The sequence below is a fragment of the Pelodiscus sinensis genome, chromosome 2 (genome assembly GCF_052426305.1).
Source record: "Pelodiscus sinensis isolate ZL-2025 chromosome 2, ASM5242630v1, whole genome shotgun sequence".
Classification (NCBI taxonomy): Eukaryota; Metazoa; Chordata; order Testudines; family Trionychidae; genus Pelodiscus; species Pelodiscus sinensis.
In genome coordinates, this window is record NC_143053.1 from 36,232,598 (window position 1) to 36,252,226 (window position 19,629).

General features: G+C 42.0%; 1 protein-coding gene across 10 annotated transcripts in view; it reads left to right on the top strand.

Annotated features, from left to right (window-relative positions):
• UBR5 (ubiquitin protein ligase E3 component n-recognin 5) overlaps window positions 1–19,629 on the top strand; it is a 167,468-nt gene that overhangs the window by 126,716 nt on the left and 21,123 nt on the right. For all 10 annotated transcript variants that reach the window (XM_075920248.2, XM_075920252.2, XM_075920251.2 and 7 more), the window contains 11 exons: window positions 1,072–1,329; window positions 2,036–2,304; window positions 3,610–3,821; window positions 4,274–4,504; window positions 6,672–6,745; window positions 8,775–8,947; window positions 9,050–9,163; window positions 10,014–10,234; window positions 15,778–15,898; window positions 15,976–16,074; window positions 16,245–16,488. In XM_075920248.2, coding sequence (XP_075776363.1) covers window positions 1,072–1,329; window positions 2,036–2,304; window positions 3,610–3,821; window positions 4,274–4,504; window positions 6,672–6,745; window positions 8,775–8,947; window positions 9,050–9,163; window positions 10,014–10,234; window positions 15,778–15,898; window positions 15,976–16,074; window positions 16,245–16,488 — 2,016 coding nt within the window. The remainder of the gene's footprint in view (window positions 1–1,071; window positions 1,330–2,035; window positions 2,305–3,609; window positions 3,822–4,273; window positions 4,505–6,671; window positions 6,746–8,774; window positions 8,948–9,049; window positions 9,164–10,013; window positions 10,235–15,777; window positions 15,899–15,975; window positions 16,075–16,244; window positions 16,489–19,629) is intronic.

Consider the following 19,629-nt stretch of genomic DNA (forward strand, 5'->3'; position numbering starts at 1 on the left):
CCACAGAGTGCTCCTCAGTTGACTCTGATATTCCACTTGAATGAGAGGAGTAAGGTAAGTCGTCAAGTGGTGTAGACACCACATGAAGTCCACCTAAGCTGTATCTACTTCAACTACGTTATTTGTATAGCTAGAATAGTGTAACTTACATTGAATTAGCTTGGGTAGTGTAGATTCAGTCTTAAATTTGGATGCCAGGATGCCAGGATTTAGGTATATATGATAAAGGAAAGGATCTAACTGATTAAATATAGGGTGGGAGAGACTTTCTGTACTTGAGGTTGACTAGTAATCTTTGAGGGTCACATGCTGCTTAGTGCAAAATGCAGTAAAAGGGCTGGGAATAAATGCAGGAGAAATGTTGGGAAAGAGTATTTAAGTTTTCAGTTAAAATAGAAATAGACATGAGACTTTTCCTCCTGTAATCTTTCCTCTGAAGAGTCTCCTCCTCAGTTTTCTCTCTTAATATCTTGCATTTGTTTACAGTGAAAAGGCAGTGTGAAGTGCTTATGAGAAAAGGGCTTTTGTAGTATGATTTTCTGTTGCTGTGCAGCTGTTGTTAGCATCAGTATGAAAATACGTGGGAGTGTTGTAAAAGCCAGTGTCCTTTCTTCCGTAACTTGAACACTACTTTTATGTAATTTAACATATAATTTTCATTATTTTTGTGTGCAATTGTTTTTATCATCTTGTTTGGGAGCAGGATCCTTCTGAATCAGTGTTGAAGTCATCTGAAGGTCAAATGTGTACTTTGACTTTCTGCTCTATTACTTGTTAGTGAAAAGGATTGTGGTTTAATTAAAATGATCCTTTGCTCATTTAACTTTCTTTCAAAACATAAGAAGTAAAACTAATTTGATTACACAGCAATTTTATGAAAAGACAAAGTTAGCACTAGTATTTTAAAGGCAGTTGCTTAGAATGCATTTCAGGATGTTCCGTAAGCATGGTATATTTGAATGTTAAAAAAGTAACTTTTCAGGAAGACATTGTCAAACATTTCATATGTACAGTAGTCTTACTGTGGATCACTTATAAGTGAATTACAATAAACATTCTTTTCCTTCATAGGTGCGAGCAGTGTTCCAGCATTTTTTTCTGAGGATGATTCTCAGTCAAATGACTCCAGTGATTCAGACAGCAGCAGTAGTCAGAGTGATGACATAGAGCAGGAGACCTTCATGCTTGACGAGCCTCTAGAGCGAACCACAAATAGCTCTCATGCCAATGGTGCTGCCCAAGCTCCCCGTTCAATGCAGTGGGCTGTCCGTAACACCCAGAATCAGAGAACAACTAGCACGGCTCCATCAAGTACATCTGCCCCAGCAGGTAAGTCTTAGCACAGGGAACTAATATGTATCATTTACAAGTGGTTTTGGTGTTTAATAAGGCCTGTCTAGACTTGTAACTAAATTGGCAGTGCTATGAATAATGCAGCAGTGTCAATTTAGTAGGTCTGGTGAAGACAACCTAAGTGGATGGCAGAGTGCTCTCCTGTTGACATCTCTGCTTCACCTCTCTGAGAGGCGAAATGTAAATTGTCAGCAGAACATTTCCCCTCATAGTGCATGTAGACACTGCTGTAAGTTGACCTAATTTGAGTGAACTTCAGTTACATAAATTAAATAACTAAATTAGCATAATTTTAGGTTGATTTACAGCATTAATGTAGACTAGCCCATAAAACTCAGTTTTAAGTTCATTGGTTTCATCACCTATATTATTTTTTTGCTTTACCTTAAGAGGAATACGTAGTCTTGAAGTGCTTTGCCTGTTTTAAGCTTTCCTTAAGAAATTAGTAGAATACTAATTTCTACTACTACCAGAATACTAGAATTTTAGTAATACCAGTAGAATCCTGCTTTGAGAAGATACTAGTATTAAGTTTTACTAGTTAGAGCTGCAGGCCCAGTACAAATACATTATTCATGTTTAATTACAAGTTTAGTTTAATAACTTTTTCTGTTGTAAAACACAAATATTAGTAAAGAGTATATAAAATCATTAATAATGTCCTACTTTTTCTTATCTTTAGCAAGTTCAGCAGGTTTGATTTATATCGATCCATCAAACTTACGTCGAAGTGGCACCATCAGCACAAGTGCTGCAGCAGCAGCTGCAGCTTTAGAAGCTAGCAATGCAAGCAGCTATTTAACATCTGCAAGCAGTTTAGCAAGGGCGTACAGTATTGTGATCCGACAGATATCTGATTTGATGGGTTTAATTCCCAAATACAATCATCTGGTATACTCCCAGATCCCTGCTGCAGTGAAACTGACTTATCAGGATGCAGTAAACTTGCAGGTATGATACAACTAAAACATTCTAGACGTTGATGCTAGTTTGTGCTAACTTTTTTAAAAGCCCTTGTATTTGCATTCCAGTTAATTGCTGTAGACCTTTAAATGTTTTTATTACATTAGATTACTCTGGAGTATGGATAATTCAATTGCCCAAGAGCATTTGGGGTAAAACTTTCAGATCTTAGTCAAAATTGTACCCTCAAACTTTACATTATTGCTATTTTGTATTTTTATAGCACCTTCTGTCCGTGTTTGATTACTTAGAAATAATGTATTGTGGCTTGCGAAACTCACTGTTGGGTGTAATTTGTACACCAGTTGCCCTCCTCCTAATCTTTCTCACACCAAAAAACAAACAAACAAAAACAAAAACACCACCTTTCACTAAAATCATTCTCAACAAACTCACAGTAAACATAAGTAGGCACAACAGTTGTTCTCTGCTCCCTTCACCTGGAGTGTTCTCCTTGAAGTTCAGGGAACATCCATTCAGGACCAACCCCTTATCCTCCTTCAGCCTTCCACTTAGATCTTAATTCTGAGAGATCCCTGGTGTTCTACTCCTCGGACCCCCCTGATGTTGCAGATTTAATTTAAGCCCCGAGGTATTACATAACAGTTTTTGATGGCACTTATAGAAGAGATGAACTGTAAGGATTTGAAAGGGTAGAAGGATGACAACTGTCACATGGGGAGATAAAGAATTCAAAATCTGAGGCAGCATGGAGAAAGACTCAAAGAAAACTTGGAAAATAGACCTGTGGCTTCCAGGAGGAAGCCTTGGGAATAGGGGAGTTGTTGGGAGATAAGGAACTTGAATTTGATACAAAAGATGAGGAAGTAACAGAGAAGTGTGGCACCATATGAAGTGCTGAAGAGCAAGTTGATTTTTAGCTACACTATCTCCTATAGCAGGACTACTCACACGTGGCCTGCCGGCCACATACATCAAATAGAACTCTGAAAAATGATGCCTCTGGGAGATAGGTTGTATATGAACAATATCAAATAAACAATATGGGGATCTTTGAGATTGAGGTCAAAGTGTTTGGTGAAGATTACCAAAGTGATGAATGAGGAAGTGTTGTGTGGTTGAAGCTATATGTTTCTTTAGTGATATTTATGAAAAGCGGCTAACAGCAGAGTAGAACTTGCTTGTAGCTTTCATAACCTTCTCCAGAAGTGGGAGTCCAAGTGGAGAGAGCAGGTTGCATGAATTTAAAATGTCATGTCAGTACTTCCTATTTCAATTGCATTTTGTTTTTTGTTTGTGATTTTACTAACTCATTTTTTCGCTCCCCCCCAGAACTATGTAGAGGAAAAGCTTATTCCTACTTGGAATTGGATGGTTAGCATCATGGACTCTACTGAAGCTCAATTACGATATGGTTCTGCACTAGCATCCGCTGGTGACCCTGGACATCCAAACCATCCCTTGCATGCTTCCCAGAACTCAACAAGAAGGGAGAGGATGACAGCACGTGAGGAAGCTAGTTTAAGAACTCTTGAGGGTAGAAGGTGTGAAACTTCATATTTCAGTTATATACATTTGTTCATTTTGCAGTGTAACTTTTTGGGTTTCTGGATTTCAAGCATAAAATATAATTATTTGTGTAATGTAACAGGAGGATTCCTTAATTATTACTACTGCCCTGTCTTCAGTATGAATATATATTTTGGTAAATGAGATGTTTTCCTTGCTGATAAATTAACTCATTTTTGTCATAAGCGTAAAATATGAATCACATTTAATCATTTGCCTGTTTATAAGTATTAAATTTAAGGTTTTGTGCTTTAAATGTACTTTGTTCCGAATACTGGTAATATTGCAAGATCTTTGCATTATACATATTTGAGGATACGCATTCATATGCTTTATGTAACTCATATATGAATTTCTAAGGCATCTTACCACTATATTATCTATGTTTTATATCATTCTCTCCCCCCCCCCCCCCCCCCCCCAACAGACGTGCTACTTTGCTTAGTGCCCGTCAAGGAATGATGTCAGCACGTGGAGACTTCCTCAACTATGCCCTCTCTCTCATGCGTTCTCACAATGATGAGCACTCAGATGTTCTTCCTGTTCTGGATGTCTGCTCACTGAAGCATGTAGCATACGTTTTTCAGGCTCTTATTTATTGGATTAAAGCAATGAACCAACAGACGACATTGGACACTCCTCAGCTAGAACGGAAAAGGTATTCAAGCCAACTCTAGTAAAAACAATCGTATTAAGAAGCAGAAAGCTACTATCCTTTGAGCTTGAAAATTCAAAAGATTAGTTGGGCACTCATCCTGCCAACTATTGCACCGTATCCAAAGTTGGGTATATTTTCTGTAGTAAAATGTATTTATGGTCACTAAAGCAAATATACAAAACTTTGAAATATCCTTAAAGCATCCTTCTAAAGTTGGCGTGAAAGCTTACCAGCCAAGACATGCAATTTACTCCACATTTTTTTTCTCGTGATGGTAGTGATGAAAAAATATTTTACTTTCAAAAATAATACCTCTGTCAAGTAGTACTTTTCCACGATGCTTTAATGACTTACTAGCTTTTATTGTGCTCAAAAATGCTAAACAATCTACCTGAATTTTAAGTCTAGTTCCTGGTATTGGATAGGTCCATGTGACACACAGTTTGTCCAGGGGTTAATTCCATTTGATGCAGGCACATAAAAGAAGTACCACACAGTACCAGGGATTGATACAAAAAGATTTTCAGGAACCGGAATAAAAAAAACCCCAATATTAGAAGTAGGAAATGTTGTCATTTAAACTATAGATCTTTGCCTTCTAGGTGCTTGTGTGGCTTTAATTGCTGTTCAGTGTCATTGCTTGATGGAAGAGTAGTGATTAGTTAGAAATGTTGATGCCTGATACTAAAGTATTTAACTATTGTCAAAACAATTGTCTTTGATAATAGTTAAATACTTTCCAAAGATGTGTTTTCTCTGTTGACTTCTCACTATTTGAGTCATGTGGCCTCCAGTGTGGAAAAAGGATTTGGCTTTGTAATAGTTATTTTTTTAAGTCTCCCATTTGAAGGAGCACTTCATCATTCTAGAGCAATGGTTCTCAAACTTTTGACCACCGCACACACGCAGACCTTTCCGCGGACCACCAGCCAACCACCCAGGATGACAAAATGGATGCAGGATCGGGCTGAGGGTGGAGGGAGGTCTGGGAGAGTGCAGGAGTAGGGTGAGGGTCTGGAAGGTCAGGGAGGTGCAGGAGTGGGAGGGAGTGCAGGTTTTGATGGGACAGGTGCGTGAGGGGAATGGAGGTGTGGGGTCTGGGCACAAGGATAATGGGGGGTGCTTACCTGGCTCCTTATCCCAACTGCTCCCAGGCATACCCCCCCACTGCTCCCAAAAATGGAAATACAGTGCAGTGCTGTATAAACTACTTTAAACAAAAAAAGGAAAGCAGCATTTTTCTTCTGCATAATACAATTTCAAAGGTTTAGTGAGTCAATATTCAGTTGCAGTCTTTTGAAAGAACAACCACAATGTTTTGTTCAGAGTTATGAACATTACAGAATTATGAACAACCTCCATTTCCAAGGCTCTACTGTATTGCTGTACTCCTGCATCACCTCGTCCTATAGGAAAGTAACTTCAGTGTTTACTTCTTCCAAATCTTTCTTTCTGTGCCTTTAATGACCTCTGTATTCTCCCTCAAATTTAAAAGAGGGATAAGCTATAACATTTCACACTTCCCCATTTTAGCTTCACTCACTTGACATATAGCAGACTGAAGCTTATTTGGAAAATTATTGGTGAGATTACTAATGGTTAACTATGTGCCACTGATAAGCATACTTAAGGTGCATGCCAAAAGAGTACATTTTGAATATATTTTAAATATCCCATAGATGTAATTGTTTAATACTAAAATGTCTCCAAAAGAGGATTTATAGAACTTAGTTTTCACCAAAAGGTATCTGACCTTTTCATGATATCCACTGTAGACCCCTTTTTGTTACCAAACTCAAGCTGTAATTCTTCTTTTTCTTTGTGTATGCCATTGAATTCTGCCTTCTTCTAAACAAAACATTGAATATTTGAGGCCACAACTCAGTTTAGGTCCTACTCAGAAGTAGGAGTGCTTCAGTGATGTGGGAGGGTTGGGGGAGAAGAGTGTCAGAGTAGTCAAGAAATACTGTCAAACTTTGAGAGTCAACTCCCGGTATAATGCAGTGATGGACCGTTAGGCTGACATTAAGGAGGGCACCATCTTCAGAGAAGTAAACATGTGGTAGGTAAATCACCCTTTAAGCATTCCTTCACTTTTATTGCATGGTAATAGTGTTATTTTCAAAATGGCTTCTTGAAAAGGACTAACTGGTTTATTCTCTTAAAGGACTCGGGAGCTCTTGGAACTGGGTCTCGACAATGAAGATTCGGAACATGAAAATGATGATGATACAAATCAAAGTTAGTATGAGACAAAATTTCTGCCATATACTGAGATGGGACATGATCTATGCTTTTTCCCCTTTAACTTAATAGTAGAGCCCTGCAAATCTGCAGATATCCTTGGTATATGCATTGCTATCTGCAAATGTGGATATCTGCAGATCATTTTTGCAACTCAGATACAGATAAAAATTTTATATCTGCACAGGACTCAACTTAATAAAGCTTTAACTATATTTTTTTGGGTGGGAATTTTGCTACTTCAATAAACTACATAAATGGTGGGAGGGAACAAACAAATATTTGGAGTAAAGCTGTTTTAGTAATAATCCATTTACTGGTAACACTTTCACAATTTCTTCTCTTTTTCCTAATTGTATGTATCTTCCTTGTCAATGTATCCCTCATAGAAGAAAGAGATGATTGCACCTGAATTATTTCTGCACAGTAATGTTTTTACAGTGGCAACAAAAGTTTTAACTTGATCAGGACTCCTGATTCCAAGCTGGTACAAACACTTTCAGAATTGTGCTAGCAGCTATCATTGTGCAAGAGCACAGAATCCATAATCTGAGTGATTGTTTTGGATTATTTTCTAAAGTGACTACGGGGAAAGAAAATTCAGGCTTTAAAATAAGTGCTCAGATACTGCACAACGCCATTTAAATAGCAGTTAGATATTGTGTGGTTAAGCTAACATGACTCTAGACTGGGAAGATACGAGATCTGAAATACATTGCCAGCCCTGTATCTGACTTGTGTGACCATAGGGGAAGCTGATTCACTTTCTCTACCTGTTGTATTCAATTTGTGAAAAGAACAGGATGTCTGATGTTAGGCTTCATTTCATCATGGCAACTCCAACCTCTGTGTGTGTGGCTTTTAATAGACAGAATTTAAAAGGTCTTGATGGATGTACTCAGGTGAAAACCCAAGATTGTTTTTTTGACTTGTTTTTATAAAAACTACAATTTAAGGCTATTATCCTCTTCTGCAAATTGAACTCTACTGACATCAATAGAATTTCACCAAAATCAAAATACGACCATTAGCAAGTTCAGAGTTCTGTTTCCATTGCAGGAGTTGACATATGCACCACAGAGAATTTTTTGGGAATGCAGAAGAAAGCAATGCTTTTGATACTTATTAGCTCTTCTAGGGGAAATAGGCAGTCTTTATTTTGAGTTTTGGCAGGGTTATAAAGGAGGAATTGTCTGTCGGAATTTATTTTAAAGTACTACGTATGTTTAATTTGTGTTACTTATTTGAAATTCTAAAATGTTCACTTTAAGCTTTTGAAATCACTTGTCCAATATGCTGTCCAGGTATAAAGCTTAATACAAGTTTAAGCCCAGAGCAATGTGTTGAACCATTTAGAGGCTTGTAACAAAAGCTTGCAAAACTACTAGCTGTAACTTTAGCTGCATTTTCATCCTTGAATTCAGAGTGACCTTTTCACATTTTTTTAAAGGTTTAGCCACAGGTCCCTTCTGAAAGTACCATGTGTATTAGTGTTTTGTATTATGCATATCAGAGGGCCAAGAATATAAGGCCTGGGAGCCATATCCAACCTGTGGCTTGCCTGGAGCGGCCCTGAGGGCTCCCTCCCCAAGCATTGAGGAACCTGAGCTAGCACTCCAGCTGTGCACACACCCTCTGCAGTTTCCCTCCTGGGGCTGGAGCACCTGGTGCCTGGAGGCTTTTTCCCTCTCATAATCTATTAGCCCCCAGGTCCCACTAGGCTCTGGTGTGCGAGGGAAATGTGAGGGAGTGCCTTTCTGCTTCTCAGTTGGGTTTACTGTGGCAGTATCCTGTAAAAGTACTATAGAGTTTGGGACAAAAACTGTATTGTGGCCCCCCACCCCCACCCTATATAAGCTATAAAGCTTTAAAGTGCTACCAGACTATTTGTTGTTTTAAGTTTTTCCTGTTACAGATTAACTCAGCTACCCCTCTGAAGCTTTTGTACTCTTAAGGTAACTTTTGTATTACCTTTCCTAAGGGTTTTTTTTTTTTTTTAACGAGTAAAAACTTTTCTGATATTTAGGTGCTACACTTAATGACAAGGATGATGACTCCCTCCCAGCAGAAACTGGCCAAAACCATCCATTCTTCCGACGGTCAGACTCCATGACCTTCCTTGGTTGTATTCCACCTAATCCATTTGAAGTTCCTCTGGCGGAAGCCATCCCTCTGGCAGACCAGCCACATCTTCTACAGGTGACACAAGAGACTGTACTCCTGAGGGCACTTACTTGTAGTTTATTTTTCATTTCAAATTGAAGTATATTATTTACTCAGCATGCTTCTATTAAATTTCAGCCAAATGCTAGAAAAGAAGATCTGTTTGGTCGTCCAAGTCAGGGTTTATATTCATCCTCTGCCAACAGTGGGAAATGCTTAATGGAAGTGACCGTGGATAGAAACTGCCTTGAGGTACAATTACAGGAATTCTGTTATATTTCAAAGTATGAGGCATATGAAAGCTAATAATACAGAGTAATCCTTTTAAAACCAATAAGACAGTTGCTGTGAATGCTTCACCACAGGGAAAACATGAAGATAACTTTTAAAGTAGTGGTGGGTCTGAAATAGCCTGGTAAATATTAAAACTTGCAAATGAATGTGCAAAATATATTTTTATCAGTTCAAAACAAGTTCTTTCAAACAGATAACTTTCATAATCAAATGCCTGCTTGGGTTGTTTTTTCCCCAAGGCTACAGTTATTTTTATGGATTTAATTTAAATGTGAATAAAATAAAAATTCCCACCTCTAGAATGTCCTGTTTAAATTACAGGCTGCCCCCGACTTCAGACGTGATTGGTTCCTGGGATGGCGTTGTAACTTGAACCCGCATTTTGGATAGGCGCCATGCGCTGTCATAAATGCGGGTCGGGGGTTTTCGGCCCTTTCTGCACTTAAAAAAATGGCTGTAAGTGTGGGGGGTCACAACTCGGGCGAGTTGGCCCTAAGGCGGGATTTTCCTGTACCCAGAGCCCAAGCTACTGCCATCTTAAAGTGCTTTAGTACTTGAAATTCTGCAAAGTGTGATTGGTGGGCAAGCTGAATCTATTATACATTAAGTGTAGTTCTATATCAATAAAAAGTCAACATGAAAATTATATATAAAAGATTCTTTAAAGTTTTACACACTTAAATTGTGGTAGAAGCATGTTCCTCTGTTAATGAAAGAATAGTGTTCAGTTTTTTTCATTTTCTTAAGGATGTCTACTTTGAAAAGGTTCATGGTCTACTTTTAAAGTGTAACTAAATTCCTTGTTTAGGTTCTTCCAACCAAAATGTCTTATGCAGCCAATTTAAAAAACGTTATGAGCATGCAAAATCGGCAAAAGAAGGAAGGAGAGGAACAAAATGTGCCAACAGAGGAATCTGAGAGTTCAAAACCAGGACCTTCAGCTCATGATCTTGCAGCACAGCTGAAAAGTAGCTTGTTGGCAGAGATAGGACTGACGGAAAGTGAAGGGCCACCACTTACATCATTCAGGTATTCAAGAAGTAAAAAGTAATTCTATAAAATAGTGCTAAATTTGTTTCAAAGTTGATTGGATGCAAAGTAGTGCATACCATTGAGCCAGGGGTAGATGGGAAGACGGGTGAATTGGAGTGAAAGTCTTTTACTACTTATATAGCTGGGGCTGGTAACCGAAGAGCCAAACTACATCAAAATTCAGGAAAAGTTGTCGTCAGCCAGTAAAAGAGTGCCCATTTTCATGACTTAAAATATACAACTTAATATTATTGATGATTAATAATAGCATAAATTAAACATGGTGCTCACTAAAGATTTTAAATTTCGAGTAATCAGCTAATAAAGTAGTCGATGGAATTTCTATCGACTACTTGATTAGTTGATAAGAGGCAGGGTGTTTGCTGTCCCAGCTGTGCCTCTGCCTTTTAAATGTAGCAAGAACCGCCCGCGGCTCTTACTATATTTAAAAAGCAGAGGCACAGCGGGGAACCTGGGGTGAGCGGATACTGCTTTGGTTCGCATTCACATGGTGTGCCCTGCTTTAAGCCGGCTCCCCCCAGCACGAGCTCCTGCTCCCCTCACTGTCTCTGATAGAGGTAGCAAGTGGGGGGAAGCTACTAGTTGAGTAGTGACTCAACTACCTAGTTGCTTACATCCCTAGTACTCACAGACTTTATTTAAAGGGACATCTGCTACTGCTGGGGGTGCAATTTGTGTATGTGGGGTTGCAGGAGTCAGGGTTGAGGTATATGAGGGCTGGGGGTTGGGGAGTATGGGAGGTGCAGGAGGTAGGGCAGGATGCTGGGGGGGGGGGGGAGTAGAGTATGTGGGGGGCGAGGACCCTGGGGCTGGATTACATTACATGGCTGGAGCTGGGCTGCTGCACCAGGGCAGCAATGGTTGGATAAGGGGCTAGACCATGACCAGGCAGCTGGATCGTGGCCTTCTCTCCTACTTGTGCCTCGGCCGAAGGGGGGCAGCTGCCAGCCCTTCCTGTGGCCAGATGGGGGCCAGACCATGGGGTTTGTCCCAGGAGCGGGGCTGGGGACAAGACACTGCACCCAGATGGGGTCTGAGCCCCGATTGGGTCCTTGTTGGTCAGGCTGCTGCAGCTGAGCCAAAGCCGGGCCACCACGGCCAGGCTGTTGCAGCAGTTCCCAGGCTGTGGGTTCTGCCTCAGGGACACGGCGGCTGGGGACAGGCTGCAGCAGTCAGATAAGGGCTCTGGAGCCAGACCGCCACTGCCAGATGGAAGCACCTGCTGCTACCAGCCTCTCTTGCTGGCTCAGCTGGGAGCTTGAACGCATCCCCAACAGTGTGCCCTCAACCAGCCCTTTAAATGAGCAGAATGCCCCAGCTGGCCCATTTTACGCATTTTTTAATTAATTCAGTTTTTTTCATTTTCATTTAAAAAGTTAAGTGTATTTTTGGGAATGAGAAAAGAACAGTGGTTCTCAGATTTTTTTGGCCTGGTAGCCCACCTAGCTCAATGCAAACCTTTCCGCAGACCACCAACTCCTAATGGAAATTCCCTGTTAGTTATACAGTTTTGCCAGATCCATTTTGTTAGTGTTGCAGCTAGGGAGAACCATATAATTTAACTGGTAAGAAAGGAAATATTAATCGAAACAGATTAAGCATTTTAATTTTCTCATGTTTATTTAAAATGAAGTTTGGTAAACTAAGTAGAATATTATGTCCAACACAAAAGGCTTCAATTCTGTCTTCATGTTGAAAACAAAAGGCAGGAGTGGGGAACCTTTTTTGGGTTGGGGGGGGCCACTGACCTGCAGAAAAACCAGTCAGGGACCACACAAGTCAGAAACAAAATATACCCTCCAAAACCCCCCCAGTAGAGTGCCGGTAGGTAGAGTGCAGGAGTAGACTTGGGAGTAGGTTGTCTGGCCAAGGGGGAGAGGGCAGGCACAATGACTGGTGCAGGAGCAGACTGGGGGAGGGGGCGGGTCTCTGGCCAGGGGGGAGATGACAGGAGCAGGCTAGTGGGGGTAGGTGTTAGGTTAGGGAAGAAGGGGCAGGAGCAAGCTGGGAGTGCGGGGTCTGGACATGATGGGGGGGCACTTGCTTTTGCGCCCCACACTGTTCCCATTGGCTGGAATCCAGTCAATGGGAGCAGCAGAGAGAGCCTCCAGGCAGCACTCCCAGGCAGCCAGGACAGGGGGAGCAGCAGCATAAGAGCTGTTTCTGACTCCACTTCTTCCCTGATCACACAGCAAGGCTCAGGGCTTTCTCTCTTCCCTACCGCAGGAAGTTGGTGCTGGCACTGCAATCTTGGCGGGGCGGGCGCAAGGCTGGAGTGCTAGCACAGGCTCCCTGTTGCGAGGGGGGACTGGGCTTAAGCTGCAAGCCATATTTGGCTCTGTGGAGAGCTATATTTGGCTCATGAGCCATAGGTTGCCGACCCCTGTTGTATAGTATGTTCAGAGTATTAACTGACTTTCTACGTAGCCAAGCTTCATGCCAGAATTGACACTATTGCTATATGTATTGGGAGTCTCAGCTAGTATCACAGATGATTTGATGGGCTTAAGAGATTGACCTGCCTTCATTATTGGTCCCCTCCAGAGAAGATTAAGGTACATGAGAAGTAGGGATATGGAATCCCAAGTAATTGGTTAACCAGTTAAATGTGAAGTTCACATCACATTAAGGGTGATGCTTACTGGTTAACCGGTTAACCTTTCACATCCCTAGTAAGAAAGATAGACAAGCTGGTTCTTCCACTGTTTGTTTTACTGCCTCTTCTAGATGGGATTTGCATCTAAAAAGTCATAATCCAGTGATTTTTATAAGCACTAAAAGCATTTTTTGAAAAAAAAAATTACAAAACCACGTTAGGAAATTCTTAACGTTGATATGCATCAGTGGAGTCTGTTACACACCTGAAAATGTTATTCCAAATGATTCTTTTATGTGGGTTTTTTGGTTTGTATTTTCTTTGTTTTTTGAGATTCTCTTTAAACCTTAAAGAATGAGTTTGAAAATGAACAACTAACGGATGCAGCAGCTTTGCTCATACTTTCTTTTGCCGATTACCCCATGCAAGTTACAACTCCAACTGAACCTAAATTGTACCCTTGCTGCATTTTGAAATAATGTCTGTGTAGATGCACACATACAAGAACTAATATGCATGTTAGAACTAAATATTTCATAACGAAGTAATTCACGTGATTCATTACCATAGGTCAAAGCTCCATCCATTTTATGTTTGAATAATATTTGTATCAATCCCCAGGTAAACATATTCTTTGAAATTATGAAATAATCAATATATGTTGTTTAAATATATGTAAACATGGCTAATTGATGTGTTTACTGTTTATAATTAATAATTATTTTGAAGTACCTTGGAAGCAGATCCCTTCATAAAGAAAAGGAATCTTCCAATCCCCTAGTAATTTCAACTCCATATGCAAAGGGGCAGTGCTGGGTGATAAGACTCCACTGATCCATACATTAGTTTCAGTTAGGAAATAGTTAAGTTTAACAAATGAAGTTAATTATTAATTCATGGAGTTCATGAATTATTTGGATAGTTGTTTTGGGTGCCAGAAGGTTAAGTAGCATTGGCAAGTAAGACAGATTCTTTGAATATGCATCATGTAACACTGGTGTGCAGTAATTTTTGCAAGGGGGCCACTTAATGTATTTTGGTAAGTGGTTATGGGCTGGCTCCACCCGGGAAAGGGCGAGGCTTAGGGTGGAAGAGGCGAGCCTGGGAACTAGCCTTCCCCCAGAGTTGTCTGGGGCTGGAGGATTTGAATTAAAAACACAGCAAAACACTCACAGCTCCTAGCCTGCTAATGCGTTTGCCTGGCAGCAACCTAAGATTGCTGCTGCTATTTAAAGGGCTCGTGGCTCCAGTCCCTGCTTGGGTACTGCCGCAACAGACAACTGTAAGCCATTTAAATAGGATCCTGCTGCTGGAGCCACCATCTGGAAATTTGGTGGCATGGGCATCAGGATATAAATAGAAAGCGGTCAGATGCAATCCGCAGGCTGGATCAAAGTGTTAGGCAGGCTGGATCCAGCCCCCTGGCCGCATCTTGCTCAGCCCTGATGTAACATCTGTTTTCCTGGAACTACTTTTCCATGCCATTTTCTATGTTCTCTGCGGTTCTACTATCCCTTTCATTTTCCTATGAGATACCAGTTTTTCTCTCCTCTGCCTATGACTCCATATGTCAGCCTCCTCTCCTTAAAACATACATTTCCAAATCTGAAATTGTTTCCATGTCATCCTTCCATATGCCCCCTCTCAACTGCCATACTGCTGCTTCTGGCTCAGCACAGCTTCTGGAGTGAGGAGCTCACTTTTTATACATCTGTGTTTTTTAATTATGCTTTTTGCACTTAAATTCAGTTTCTGACACTACTCGCTCAAAAAAAATCATAAAAGGCAATTCTCATTTAGATGAGCAAAATAAATCTGGAGATTCTAGGCCAGCCCATCTGAAGAGATGATGAATGGGAAAAGCATTTGAATAAGATTAATGAAGTAACTGAAGAATTCTGAATTTTACTGAAAGATTGTATTGTAAGATGAGATGCAGCATGCAGAATTTCAGGAAGAGTGGTGTCTCTTTTAGGAATATTAAAAGCGGTTAATTAGATAAGCACATGACTGTTAAAAATCTCAGTGGTTACACAGTTACGCACTGTGGGTTCCCCAGGAGCAGGGCTGGTAGCCAGAGTGCAGGGGTAGCTTGCTCATGGCCCCGTTCCTGAGGAGCCAGCTGCACTGCAGATTCTTCAGTTTAAGTGTTATATTGCAGAGCCTGCAGTACAGGATGGCAACCAGCTCCCAGGGAGGGGGGCCAGGAATAGGTATGTAACCACAAAGGTAACTGATAAGCTCTTGGTTTACCAGTTAACTATTTAAACAGTTATACTATTGCATCCCTAGTCTCTTTGGAGATTTAGGGCTTGAAAACTAGGCATAAAATGTACAGCTACTAGCTTCTCTATTTTAAAAAAATAAATAAATGGAAGTTACCAACATGGTAGGCACAGATTTATTTGATCGGGCAAGCTCTGAAGTATCTCTTATCAGCTTTGTGTGATGAATAGTAATTTGCGAAAGCTTATCTACTCCATTTCCTATATATTACTTTTACTAGGGGTAATGCTATAAATTGCGTGCTAGCTGATATCTGAACTGTATTTTTCAGGAGCACTTATAACAAACTATCCCGTATTGTAGTTTTCAGTTTTATCAATTAAAAGACCTTTCTTCTAGATGGTGGCTGTCATCAGTAATTTACAATGCCGCTTAAAATTTAACTTTTGTCCAGATCTCACAACAAAGGATTTAATATTTGGTATCTGAGCCTCTACATTTAAACTTCAGTCCAAACTGGAACATCAGGAGTCCTGAAGGTCTTGTTTCTAGATGCTAGTAAATCAAGGAATTGTTCTGAATGCAGTGATTAAACAAAAGTAAAAATTACTCAGTTGAGTATATCAAAGGTTTAACTTAGTGTTTGCATTTTTAAAGTATTACAAGTTTGTTTTTCTTTTTCTCCCTGTTCTACCAGGCCTCAGTGTAGTTTCATGGGAATGGTTATTTCTCACGATATGTTGCTAGGACGTTGGCGCCTTTCTTTAGAACTGTTTGGCAGAGTGTTCATGGAAGATGTTGGAGCAGAGCCTGGATCGGTATGTATTTTCTATGTTGAAAATTGTATTTTGTAGAATTAAATTCTACAGCTAATTTATTATTTTGGTTTTTAAAGATCTTGACCGAGTTAGGTGGCTTTGAAGTAAAAGAATCAAAATTCCGCAGAGAAATGGAAAAACTTAGGAACCAACAATCCAGGGATTTAACATTGGAGGTAAAATATTAGTTTTATTTTCCTGATTTATAACTTACTTAAAAGTTGAATGGAATAAAAACATTGTAATATATTTTTATATCCTGTTGTTGAAGATTTAATACACTTTTATGTTGATATGGGAGTCACTACAGAAGGGTAAACACTTAATTTATCCTATTATTTGCTAGGTGGATCGAGATAGAGATCTCCTAATTCAACAGACGATGAGGCAGCTCAACAATCATTTTGGTCGCAGATGTGCTACAACTCCAATGGCTGTGCACAGAGTAAAAGTTACATTTAAGGATGAGCCCGGAGAAGGCAGTGGTGTGGCACGGAGTTTTTATACAGCCATTGCACAGGCTTTTCTATCAAATGAGAAACTGCCAAACCTGGACTGTATCCAGAATGCCAACAAGGGTACTCATACAAGTAAGTATCATAGAGAAGATATTCCATGGTTACCATTAGTGATAACTTTAGATGTGCTTTGCACTGGTGAAGTACTAACTCTGTAAAACCAGCAGGAAGCTAAATATTATATACATTAGGAAAACCAGAAAGATGGTTAGTATCTAGTGGCTATAACTTCTCCCCTCGATGCCTTGAAAATGTGCCTCAGCCTTGACCTGAAGGGATTTCCTCTAAGGTGAAAGGATATGTCTATTCAGTTCTTGGCCAAAATTGCCCAAAGGGCTGCTGATTACGCATTTTTTGTGAGCTAGAGGCTTGTCCACTAAGGATGTTAAAATGTGATTATCTGGCTAATTGTATAGTCGAACATTTTGTGTCGACTATACGATCAGTTGATAAGCACCTCTGTAGAGCTGCAGTGGGGATAGCTCCAGAGGAACCAACTTGAGCTGGGACTGAGCAGTCCTGGCTAATGCTGGCCCCGGAGACACTCGCACTGCAGCTCTGCATTTTAAATGATGCAAGAGTTACTGGGCTCTTAATACATTCAAAATGCAGAGGTGCAGCAATCAGCGTAAGCCAGGACTGCTCGGTCCTGGCTTCCGGTCAGTCCATCAGCCCCTGTTTGCAGCGGACAGTCCTGGCCACTTCAGACAGGATTTGCTTGGTGGCCACAGCTCCTGTCCACGGGGACAGCCCAGCACCCCACTGGGCCCCTGCGAAGAGAGGCTGCTTTGTAACAGTGGACTCTGTCCCTTCGCTCTCTCTCCTCCTCCCCACCCCCTCGCCCCGCTATGGAGGGTAGTGACTCTGGGAAACTTGGAAACCATAGTGGAGGATTTTGCTGCAATGGGGTTCCCTAACTTCTGTGGGGCGATAGATGGAATACATATCTCCATCTTGGCCCCTGACAACTTTACCCATGGAGTACATTGACTTCAAAGGGTACTTCTCGAAGGTGCTGCATGTGCTGTTAGATTACAAGGGCTGTTTCACTAGTATCAACATTGGGATGTTCGGGAAAGGTGCATCCTTAGGAACTCCTGCTTCAGATAGATTTCCCAGACCAGAAAGTTAGAAACATGAGGACGACAGCCTTTGTCTCCTGAGCATAGTTCCCACTAAGGTGCACGGCTACACACACAAAATTCTCCACCCACCTGTCTCCTCAACAGAGCAGTTCAGAAGTATGCTGGTGGAAGCAGGTGAACTACTGCTGGTGGGCGGGGGGGGGGGGGGGGGGGCAAGCAGGGGCTCTGTTGGGCAGCTCTTTGCTGTCCCTGACTCTCTAGGGCTGCAGCCGGAGCCATGTAGTAACTGCCCAGCTGCTTTGGCTGCTGGGGCCGGAGCTGCATGGCAGCAGTGGCTGTTCTGGCTGGGGCCTGAACCGGAGGAGCCACGTGGTGGGGGTGTACCATGAGGAGACATGACTGATCTGACTGGCTGAGATCCTGCACAAAGCAAGCCATGGATTAGAGAGGTCTCGGATTCACACACCAGCAGGCCCTTGGTAGAGACTAAGCCCAGAACTAAAAGGCCAGGCTGGCAGCTCCTACCCCCAGTCAACTTTCACCCTCTGTTTAGCCCCTCTCAGGGGGAAACAGCCGCCTTGGCTTAATGCTGACACCTGCCTAGTGTTTCCAAACTCTTGCCACCAACTGGAACAGCCCCTCTGTGATCCAGCCACCTCCCTAGTCAGGGCAGGATCTTCCCTCTCGTGTTTCCTCCTTTGCTGTCTGGTCTGAATGTCCCAAGGGGCTTCCACTTGCAAGAGACCATTCCAGGGTCAGGAGTGTTTCCTTGCCATTCAGCCAAAATATTCCTGCCCCTGCTCCTAGCCCTAAATAATCCCCAGAGACCCATGCCCCTTCAGGGCTAAACACTAGCACATGGGTCCAGATTGTGCTACTGGGGGGAAACAGGCCCAGGCATCCTGTATCCATATAGTAGGAGCTAGCATGAGCATTCTGGCTTTCAGTCTGTGCTCAGTGCAGGGGAAACAATGGCAGGAAAACAGCACTCCCATAGGTGTGGGATTGGGGGATGTGAAGCGATCGCCGCCCCTTCCAACATGGCTGCAGGGAGGTGCTATCTGGGAAAGTCTCTGATGGGTACCACAGTGGCACACATCCAAACAAGCGCACATGACCTCATTGTTGGTGCACAAGACAAAACTCACTCTGCTCATGGATGGTAAATCTTAAAGGGAATGCTGCTCCTGAGACTCTGAAGGCTAAGTGTGAGGGCTACTCTTGAGTCTTCCTTTTCCTCTCTACCCCAATATCCTGGTGTCCCTGGGGGTAGAGGCTATGGAACTTGGTGAGGAGGGAAAGTTGTTCTGAATGGGGTGGAGGGTTCCTCTCCAGGCTTGCTGCAAGGTGCTCCATCAGAGCAGTCAGGGACAAAAAGATGTTTTCCTGTTGCTTTGCTTGGAGATCCCTGCATGCTTTCCTGTCTTGCTGCGCTGCTATCCTCTCCTGCCTGTCTGGTGGCTTCTCCTTCAGGAATGTATTTCTCTATTTCATTTGCCCCTTAAACATGTCTTCTCCTGTCCTTTTTAACTTTTGGATTTGTGTGTACTGGAAGCTGCTGGAACCGGTAAAGTATGCAGCAAGCTGCCTGCTGTTCTTCCTGTAACGAAAAGTTACAGGGGCACACATTACAGGAGATACGTTATAGAGCCTAAAATGTAATCTATTTATATAGACAATGGAGATGTGTTCTGTGCAAGGCCAAAGTTATGCTTTAAAGCAGCCACTGTACTGCTTCTAGACTCACGTGGTTTGGAGGCAAACATGGTAAGGGGCCTGCAAGGGCACGATCCTGTGGGTGGAAGGTGGAATGGCCAGCACAAGGCAGAGGATCATGTGGCTTCCCTCCTCTGTGTTAATCACACCCTGCTTTCTGGGAGATATGTGAGTTGTGGGAGGGTTGCCAGAGGCTGAAGCCATGCTGTCATCAGAGGTAGCAACTAATACCAGGTGGGCAAGAGGCTGCCCGTGGGCTGGATCTGACCTGCAAAGCTACCGGATCCAGCCTGTGGCCGCCTCGCCAGAACCCTTAGGAACAGAGCAGCTTACACTTTAAACAGCAGCTGCTCTCCGCTCTACACTGCTGAGGAGGGAGACTTCTCACACTGCTCCCCCCTTCCCCTCACCC